The following is a 10,349-nucleotide window of genomic DNA, read 5'->3' as shown; positions in this document are numbered from 1 at the left end:
TTAAATGGGTGAATTTTATGACACGTCAATAAAGCTGTTAAATAAAGTGGGGGCAGCAGTGGTGGTGGTTGTGGAGGGCTAAGTTTGGTGGGGATACTGGAGAGAGGAAGGAAGATGAGAGTTGATTGACACCTGATATACCTCAATCAATGTATGGCCAAGTCTGAGTACCACAGATATTTTTCCCATGGAATTTTTTTCTATGCCTTCTGGTTGAACTACATTTCCCCCACAGACAATACTGAATCTACACACAAGCATTTCTGAAGCAGATTATAAAAATCAAGCCAAGTTTCGGCTGTCATTGGATCGTGTCTAGAAGGGACACCTTTGCTTTTTCCATTCAGTGTCTTCAGCACACAGAACTGGCTTCTTAGGAGCAATGGGATAGTAGCCAGATTTCTTCTTCTCATGTGAGTTCAAACTCAGACGGGGGTCCGTGAAGAAATTAAAACAGACATCTGGAGTCTATAATTTTTAATAATTTTAAACTAGCTACAAAATGTCCATCACATTACAAACTGACAGAGGAGACAAGGGGGGATTTAATATTACATGCTGTAATGATATTTATCTCACAGTTTATCTATATTTCATTCATTTATATTATTTTTTAAAGGTTTCTTTATCAGCTACTAAACATCTCAGCAATTTGGTGTGCATAGCTCTAGATTAAGCAACAGAGAATTGTACTGATAACAAATCACAGGGGAAATGGTGATTAATAAGAGTCAGCCTTATAAAATTTACATCTCCACACTGTTTCACAGCAAGGTTGCTTTCTCCAAAACAGAGCCTTCAAAAGCAGCAAACAAACCCTATATTACATCCATTTGACATAGTTTCAGCCAAACATATATTTTGCTGGAAATGGTTAAATGGTGAGCGTGTTTAACCCATCTTTTTAAAAAAATTTTTTTTAAAAAAAGGATGATTATGATTAATAAGTCTAAATATTGACAGAAAGAAAGTGACACTATTGCAGTTTTGCTGGTATAACTTAATCTTGACAGTGTCTCAATACTGAGCATGCTTTGTTGTTGTTTTGCTGTTGTTGCTGTTGTTTTATGTGTGTGTTTTCTCATCAGTATGCTACTGTCATGGAAATATTTTGTTTAAGTAGGAATCTAAAAATCTATTTAGTTCTCATGCATAAATGCATAAATCACATCACTTTGAGTGCAATGCCTGTTATGTAATTCCACATTGTCTAATCATGAAATCATAAAGACAGATGACAGCCATGAGGAACCAAAGACAGCAAATTTTGAGAGTTTCAGAGCCTGACACCCAAAGAAAGGACAGTGGCAGTAGCTCTGTGGAATGTCACAGTTTTACAAGAACAATACTGTGTATTGAAAGAATCAATAGCACATTGAGCATTCCTAAATTGTTGTCATTCAGTAAACGCCACTGAGGAGAGAAAAGGAAAAAATGAAACCCAGGACATCTTACGTAGGGAGTTAGAGCCACCAAATGACTACTATATACAGCCTTTGGAAAAAAAGAGACCCAGAAAGAACAAAAGACACATAGTATTGTTGGGCTGATGGATGACACAAGACAACATTCACAATGGGGGCAGATTGATGTGTGCATGTGTGCAGACCTACTAGGTAATACCATGAGAAAAGCATGAAGGTGCCATCTTGCCCGACAGCATTTGGAAGAGGACACAGGTGGGCACATTTAACCACTCCCCAGCATCTTTGTTGCACGTTGGTTGGCCTCATCAATTCTGGTTTTGTTGGAATCAGCCTGGAGAAAGGGGAAAGAAAACAGAACTCAGTTTACCCATTCACATTCCATTCATCCTTCTGGGTCTAGCTCAAATTCCTCCTGTTGGGTGAAGGCATCTTGAGACTTCCCTGATCAGAATGAACCATGCCTTCTTTTGTGTTCCCAGAACCATTGCTTATGGCTGGACTTGGACATGATCACAGAAGCTTGATCTTAGTTCTCATGACTCTTTTACCTACTATGGAGAGCAGAGTTATATCATTTATCTTTCTCTTCTGGAATGACACCCAGTGACTTCTATGGCAGGCATTCACATCTGTTGGATTGAGTTGAATTCCTGCCATTTGTACAGTTATTAGCAGTGTCACTTTGGGAAAATTACTTAACATTTCAGGGCCTCAGCTTTCTCATTTATAAGCTGGGGATAATAAAGAACACTGCTAATGAGCACAGTTCCACTCATTCAACTTTGACAACATCAAGACTGACATCAACTATGAGGTATATCTTGTTATTAGCTCCTTTTTCCAAGTGAGGAAACTAAGCAGAGGGGATTTAGGCAATTTGTCTAATGTCACAGAACTAATAAATGAGGAAACCAGAGTCAGAAGCCCAGCACCCTGGAGTCAGCATCCACACTGGTAGTCACTATGTTAGTCATTTTACTATTTAAGTTTGCTATGAGGATGAAATGAGTTTATACACATAATATGCTTAGAATAATGTTTTGCAAAAATTAAGGGCTCAACATATCTTATCTTGTAATTATTGTTATTGGGTGAAAACGTGGTTTGCTTTTAAGGATGTTTAATAATTTTTTAGCCCCATTTCTGAAGACTTACTCTTATGAGTTATAACTGGCTTGTTTTAGCAGGGGAACATTTACTATCATTTTGTGCCTTGACTGACCGCTTCACTGCTTGAGTTACCTTTTGCTCTGCATGCATAATGAAACCCAGGTCTGCTACCTGGATATACCTTTAAACTCCAGAAAATAAACTATTCCTGACACCACTGAGAAATGTATGAGTCAGCAAGTAGATGGGAAGACAAAAATTCTTTTTAGGCTGTTGTTTTGCTCTATTATGATTGGTAATGTTGTCTGTCCCTCTCCAGCCTGGGAAGAGGGGAAGGAAACTGAGAGGCAGTGTAGGGAAACTGGACTGTTTTTATATCAACCAGTATTTACTCAACGGTTACTGATTTTGCGTCTATGACTATGCTTGGTGCTTTCCAATCTCCACCAAGTTGTGTCTTCTTTATTCAGTTTAATTGTGAATTCCCAGGACACTAGAGTTATCAATATTCAAATAGAAATTTGCCAAGTTAAAATAAAAAATAATTCTAGATTATTCATAATTCTGAATTATCTGGCAATGGCTCCCCACCATCTGTTTGGATAATTAAGAGTTGACTTCAAAACAGATAAGATAGAACACTAATTTTCCTTGATTGCCTTGATCTATAGATTCATATTTTTGACCTTAGGTTCCTAATTTGGGAAATGGGTATTCTCTCCAATTTTACTTGGCTCTTAAGTATTCCCTCTTCAGCTACAGAAATAATGACACTTTGGTACAAAGGAAAATTAGAGGCTCAGACCAATGTGAAATGCTCCTGAAGACTGGATTATTCCATTTTTCCAGACTTAACTTTGAGAACTGTTCAAATGAGAAAAATCATCCATTTTAAAATGGATAGCATTTCTGGAGGCAAACATTCTAGGATTTCTTACATTAAGAATGCACTGGCAAGTCTTCACATGATGGTACAAGAGGATATTTTGAAGTAGAGCATGAGGTTACTCTTTGGATATCCTCAAAGGATCTGGGAGGAGCTGGAACAGACCTATCTTTAACAACCATCTGTGATGTCCTCCTGAATTATTTCTGAAGCATATCAAAATTCGAGCCCATACAATACAAAAGTGCCGTATCTTTATTATATTATATAACAGTAGTGCTTTTAGAAAAAACTCCTGAGATAATCTTATTTTAGATGTCTTCCTGGTATTTGGAGAATGTGTCTGTGTTTATTCTACTTATATGCTTTTTAGGACTTTATTTATGCAATATATCCCATTCCAACTTTCATATTTCTACGTAGAGAATCCTAAACTTGCTAATATACTCAAGATATGGTACATGATTTGCCCTTGTGAGAAACCCAGGATGCCTACCAAAAAAGCCAGTATGAGAGGTAGAAGGAGCTGTTTAGTTCACCCTTCTGAACACTCTGGAAATCTCAACTTCAGATCATGACAGGTAGATTTTAGGCCACAGCTCAGACTTCCAGAAGTGGATACTCACTACGCCACATGGCAGCCTGTTCTGACCCCAGATTTGCACTGTTCTCTTATTATCTTTCAGGTGAGGAACCAGGTCATGAAGCTGGTGAGCAGGAAAACCTTGCTGGTACTCAAGATCTTAGTTTTCAAATTCCATGTTTCCTTGTTGATGAGAGAATGTGAGCAATGCTAAAGCTTTAACTTCACTGTATTTCAATGTATGCATAGCATCTTCCACTGACAACTTTAAGTCCAAGTTTGAACGTCACTAAGTTGTTTCCTTAGCAACAGTTCCCATAAAGATCTGATATAAACTTGTCCCATTTTAATAGTTTTCTAAGAGAATCGTAGCTTTTTAACCTTAGAAGATTGTCTATATATAAATATCCTAAATCAGAAAACAAGGTTTTTAAATAGACAAAGTAATTTCTTGACAGTCCATAGGGATGTATTGAAAATTGGGTTGTTTTGGACTACCAAAACTTCACTGCTAACTGAAGTGATGAGAAAGGATCATGACTGATGAAGTTGGGTGAAGATTGCTGTTGGGGTCCCGAGAGAATATGGGAGAAACATCAGAAGATTCTCTTTTGTTCTACAGTGTGATTTAATCTTAGATATGCAGGAGACCTTTGCACACCATTTCCTCTTATCAGAAGTAAGAACTTGCACAAGAAGGTAGAAGTCTACTAATAATTGTGTAGCTCATGTAACATGTATCATTTGGAGCAATGCTGAGTTGAAATGGGCTTTATCTCAATCATATCCACATTGTTATTTTGAGGGGAAAAAAGGCTAGTTACTCAATGGGAACTAGACTCCTACCTTACTTCTTAAGCAATTCAGCATTCAAGGATGATATAAACTGTAATGACTATTTCCTATCCACTTGTCTGACTTTTGATTAAACCTTATAGCTGTACATGTCTTTGCTCTTGTAGCAAACTTGGCCCAGAATGAAAAGTATTCTCCTAAAGAAGAGAACTAGAAACACAAAGTGGCAGAATTAAGATGTCACTTGCCTTTCCAGGAAAACAACTTGTTTAAGCCCAGCTCTATCAATAAAGATTTGACCCCTCTTTTTTAGAAGAACTTCTCCTTCTAGGACTCTAAGTGAGTTAGAGATATATTATCTCCCTACATCTGAGTCAATTGGGTCCTTTGATAGAAAATGACTACTCTTCATTTTTTTAAAATCATTTTCCTGTTGGAAGGTAGTTCAGCAATTATTTCTCAGTTCATTTTTCTGGGCCGTAATGGTTAGGTCCATTTCTGTTGGCTCCAGTGCTTTATGAAACTCTCAATATTGTTCTCAAAATCTATTGATTTGCTTTAAAAGCTTTAAAAGCTTTAGTGTATCAAAGGCTCTTAACAGTAATAAGTATGTCATGACTTGTAAAGTAGGCAGAGCGCAAGTATTTTGTCAACTAACATTGACATCTGTGTAGCTCAATATTGATTAGCCAAAGTGTTATGCAATCAAATATTTTTAATATAAATTGCACAGAACACAATAGGGCAAAACGTTCCCTTTATGTCTACTCATTCCTTTCTCAAGTCAGTGGAGAATGCTTAGGTACTAAGAAACTGAGTATTTAGCCTTATGATTCAAGAGATCTCAAAAACCACCCCTCTTCCCCCTACCAAAGTGGAATGAGTTGTTGAAAAGAAACTCAGGGTTTCAGGCTCAAAACTTCAATATCTTCCAAGGAATAAACTCACACAATATAAGATTAGCCAAGTAGAATCGATTATAGATGCACAATTACCATTAAACCCATAATGTGTCTATTTCTCCCTGTTGGCATTTGGACACCTTTAAGAGATTATAAGCAATATTTAGGAGTCTACTGATTGGGGAGGGGGTGGAATACAAAGACATAGAGACTGAATCAGATTTGCATAGTGTAGAATACCAGGTTTGGGTGCCCCAAATCTTTATATAATAGCTTTCCAGTGTTTCTTTCTGTTTCCTCCTAATCTCAAACCCAAACCTACCCTTTTCCATTCTACTGTCTCCACCCTTCCTTATGCCTCTTGTTGACACTAGGGGGCTCAGTCTTAGCATGACCCCTGGTGTCCTTATGTGAACGCAGCTTCATCAGATTATGTTCCCTACTTTGAGATCTGGACATGTGCACTGCTGAACTGGAAATGGAATCTGGGCCTTTTTGAACTGTCATTAAAGCTCTGGCACTTATAAAATCAAAGCTCATATTCATCATCTGGCTAACCTAAAATAACTATTCTTTCACCCATTTCCTGATTCTGTTCCTACATCATCTCCACTTGACAAGCTCCTAACCATCCTTTAAGACTCAATTCAAATTCAACCTTTTTTTTGGAGATTTTCCCATCCCCTGACCCTTGAAATCTTTCCTCATCTAACCTGATTTAGCATTTGATATGTGGCTTTCTTGGCATATTATATTTTCATCTGAAGCTCACTGCCTTCTGTAGGCTGTGAGTTTCTTGGCAGTTGGGATGATGTCTTTCTCATCTTAATATGTCCTTTGATTCCTAGTACAATGCCTGAAGTAATGGTGCCTCTGAGGAATATCTGCTAGATTAAATTCTACCCTGTTATTTACTTATCTGTTGCTGGATTTTTGTCTTAGCAAATTAAGGGGAAAATGTCTATCTACCAACGCCTGAATCCAAAGTCATGGTTTGAGTGTCTTGTTATGCCCTTCGCACTTCCTCGGTGGTTATTTCAGAGGAAGTGATAAGCAATGGAAACTTGCTGAATGCCCCATGCTCACCTTCTCCATGATCCTGTCGATCTGGCGGTTCTGTGTATCGATCTCATTGCCCATATCCAGGGCCATGTGACGGAGGTTTCCAATGATGCCGCTCACCTGCTCCAGGTTTTCATCCATTTCATTTTCTCGGGCATCATTTGTTACCCTGGGCATCAAAGAGCAGTTTTTAGAAGATAGGAAAAAACTCAAATACCAAGGACCCAAAGTTTAGGGAAAACCTGTAGACCTCTAGGTATCAATCCTATCCTTTTAAAATTTCTATTCTATACAAGAACACATGTTAGCTTTTGTACATTGGAAAATGATGTTTTAAAGTGCATTATTGAACACTTACATTTCTATTTTTAAAGAAGGCATATTAAATAGATTAATTTATCTTCTTCTCTTGCTTCCACCAACACATCATTTCCTCCCTTCATATGTTTATCCCAATTTTCATTTTTTTAAGGGTAAAATCAGCTGGGATGATTAGTTGGGAGGATTCCAGGTCAGAGAATGGAACTAGTTAGAAACTGTATTTTTCTTTCTGAAATGTCAGTCAAAATCTCCAACACTCAAATTTAGAATGAAATAAAAGCTACTGTACTAAGTCAGAGAATTTCTCCACTCATCTTCTTCCCCATTTGGGACCAACATCAATGGGAAGAGTAATGAGAATTACAGTCTTCCCCTTAATCCTGTTTGCTTCCAAGAATTCCAAAGGGAGCAAGATGATTGCTTGCTTGTTCAAGATGATTTTTACTTGCTCAGATTTCAATGCTATGGGGTTTTTGGTGGCATTGTGAATGGGTGATTTCAAGGAAGAAAACTGTGATAAAAGATTATTGTTTCAGTTTGAATGGGGAGGAAGGATTTGGCTCTCAAAGTGCCTAATCCAAAGTGTCTTCCCATTTTTTTCATAGCTCAGCTTGAAAGTTAAGAAGGCACTAACTCTTCAGTGTAAACGGTAGGTACTTATTCCAGAATGTCTGGCTAACTAATATCTTTCTACAACAGATGGTGGTGGGCTAAAATATGTTCAGAGGGGTTAAAATCCATCCCCCATGGTAAATCCCAATGCAGACTGCCCCTCTAAGGTTTTTAAAGCAGTCCAGGCCAGATAATATTAAAGGGGAACTTCCTAGATTTCTTCTGTAGAAAAGAAGCTTATTTAAATGATCTTCAGCAGCTAAGGCATACTTCTGGTTCCAGGGTTCCCAGCCCTATTTGCACATTAGAATCACCTGAGGAGCTTTAAGAACTACTGATACCTGGATCTCATTTCTAGAAATTCTGATTCAGTTGGTGTGGATTAAGTCCGGGCACTGATACTTTTTAAAAATTGCTCAGGTTATTCTAATGTGCAGCCAGGATTGAGGACCCCTGGTCTGGTTTCCGTTGGAGCAAATAGAAACATGAATAGAATTGTCATCTGTTATTTCTAGGTAGACATCTAGACCTTTATACACAAATGGTAGTGACTCATTTGAATCTGGGTTATTGGTTGGCAGTCTCAGCTACAAAGGACTGGGTATGGATGGCTGTACAAACAGCAACCCTAGTCATTGCTGAGTCCTAGTGTAGTAACCTGTAAAAAGTTATAGTTTTTTTCCTTTTCTTTTTAACAACAGGGATATTTGTTCTTATTATTATTTTCTGATCTCTTGAGAGCTTAGTTCTTTTTTTTTTTTAAACTTTGGGTTTATTTATTTATTTATTTATTTATTTATTTATGGCTGTGTTGGGTCTTCATTTCTGTGCGAGGGCTTTCTCTAGTTGCGGCAAGTGCAGGCCACTCTTCATCGCGGTGCGCGGGCCTCTCATTATCGCGGCCTCTCTTGTTGCGGAGCACAGGCTCCAGACGCGCAGGCTCAGTAATTGTGGCTCACGGGCCTAGTTGCTCCGCGGCATGTGGGATCTTCCCAGACCAGGGCTCGAACCCGTGTTCCCTGCATTGGCAGGCAGATTCTCAACCACTGCGCCACCAGGGAAGCCCGAGAGCTTAGTTCTGAGTTGGCAGATCTGTGTGACTTGAGATTTTTTAATAGATGTTTAAATTAGCTTTTGCTTCCAGATCTCAAAAGAAATGATTAATAAGAATTCAGGTCTGCTCATTATTCTCTATTTGTACCCCCAGATCTGTTCTCTGGCTTCTTTGCTCTCTGCCCAGAGAGGCTGACCTCTCTACAAGCTCATCACCCAGGTTCTCTTACTCTGCCTTCCAGTAGGCTTTGTCCAATGGCCAGTGAGAGACTGGAGGACAAGAGACTGAGGAGTTGGGGCATTTATTTCCCTTTCTAGTTTCCTATTGGGTTTGACAGTGGCTGCATCTCAACCCACAGCCCCTGCCCATAGCCATAACTACAGTTGGGTTCTGGTGACAGCTCTCTCCTGTCCCTTCAGGATTCTTCCTGCTATTCCTAGTTCATAAGTGCTTCGCCATTCCTTGTTATTGACCCTGCCCACACCTCTGTAAATAATCTCTTTCATAGGTTCTGTCCAATTAAACTCATGGAATGAGACACCTGTTTACTGCCACACTGATGCTGGATGTGGTCATGTGACTTGCTTTGTCCAATGTAATGTGGGCAAAGGCTTGATAAGTGCTTGCTCATCAGAGCCTGCCCCTTGGGTTGCTGCCACCACCATGCAAGAAACCTCAGCTCTCCTGCTGGAGAGGCCACATAGAAAAGAATGGATGTCCCCTACCCACAGCCCCAGCCAACCACCAGACAAGCAAGTAGGGCCATCCTGGATCATCCCGCACCCAGGTGCATGTAATGAGTGAGCCCAGGAGAAGCTATCACAAGACCTACTCAGCCAACATAGAGGTTCAGAAGTAGAAAAATGATTTTTTTTTTGGCCTCGACATGCAGCCTGCAGGATCTTAGTTCCCCGACCAGGGATTGAAAGCAAGGAGTCCTAACCACTGGACCACCAGGGAACTCCCTAGTTGTTGTTTTAAGAACCACTCAGGTTGGGGTGGTTTGTCACTCAAAAGTAGATAACTTACATAGCGCCGGCTGCACAAGGCTCACCTGCGGATGAAGCCACCACTGATGGCCATCTGCTCCCGTTCATCCACCACACGAGCAGGCTGGCTGGCCACAACTCCATCCTGATTATTGCCCCAGGCTTTTTTGTAAGCATCGCTTGATTTAAGCCTATGCAAAAAAGAGGGTGAGTGACAAGCAAAGGGGGCAGAGCATCAAGCTCACAACAACGGTTACCTCTTCAAGCTAAGAACTGAACCAAGCAAATGAGTTTTAATTTGAGGCATTAGAGAATACCGATATATCATAATCTGGACCCAAAGAGTTGGCCACCACCATGCCTCAGCTACTCAGGATTTCATTTCCAATCAAGTCAATTGCAATTGTCAAGATGGCAACCTTTGCCCGCGGGTTGTTCTTGTTTTGGTTTGTTTTTGTAGTTTAGTTGGATTTAAGACAAGGATTAAGGTAGTTAGAGGACATTCAGTTCTATTTCAGTGACACAGTTATATTTTGAGACACAAAACACACAGAAAAAACATACTGGCAGACAGACACAAAACAAGACTGCCAAGTAGAGTGTGTACA

The 10,349-nt window shown here is 39.5% G+C and overlaps 1 protein-coding gene across 2 annotated transcripts in view; it reads right to left on the bottom strand.

Moving 5' to 3' along the window:
- Positions 1-460: 460 nt before the first annotated feature.
- The window catches only part of SNAP25 (synaptosome associated protein 25), an 83,204-nt gene continuing 73,315 nt past the window's right edge, over positions 461-10,349 (bottom strand). For both annotated transcript variants that reach the window (XM_036826159.1, XM_036826160.1), the window contains exons 6-8: positions 9,807-9,932; positions 6,790-6,934; positions 461-1,758 (exon numbers count right to left, since the gene is read on the bottom strand). In XM_036826159.1, coding sequence (XP_036682054.1) covers positions 1,690-1,758; positions 6,790-6,934; positions 9,807-9,932 — 340 coding nt within the window. In that variant the 3' untranslated portion in view covers positions 461-1,689. The remainder of the gene's footprint in view (positions 1,759-6,789; positions 6,935-9,806; positions 9,933-10,349) is intronic.

The sequence above is a fragment of the Balaenoptera musculus genome, chromosome 15 (assembly GCF_009873245.2).
Source record: "Balaenoptera musculus isolate JJ_BM4_2016_0621 chromosome 15, mBalMus1.pri.v3, whole genome shotgun sequence".
Classification (NCBI taxonomy): Eukaryota; Metazoa; Chordata; class Mammalia; order Artiodactyla; family Balaenopteridae; genus Balaenoptera; species Balaenoptera musculus.
The sequence above is the reverse complement of the archived record's forward strand: the minus strand, read 5'-3'. Positions and strand labels throughout refer to the sequence as shown.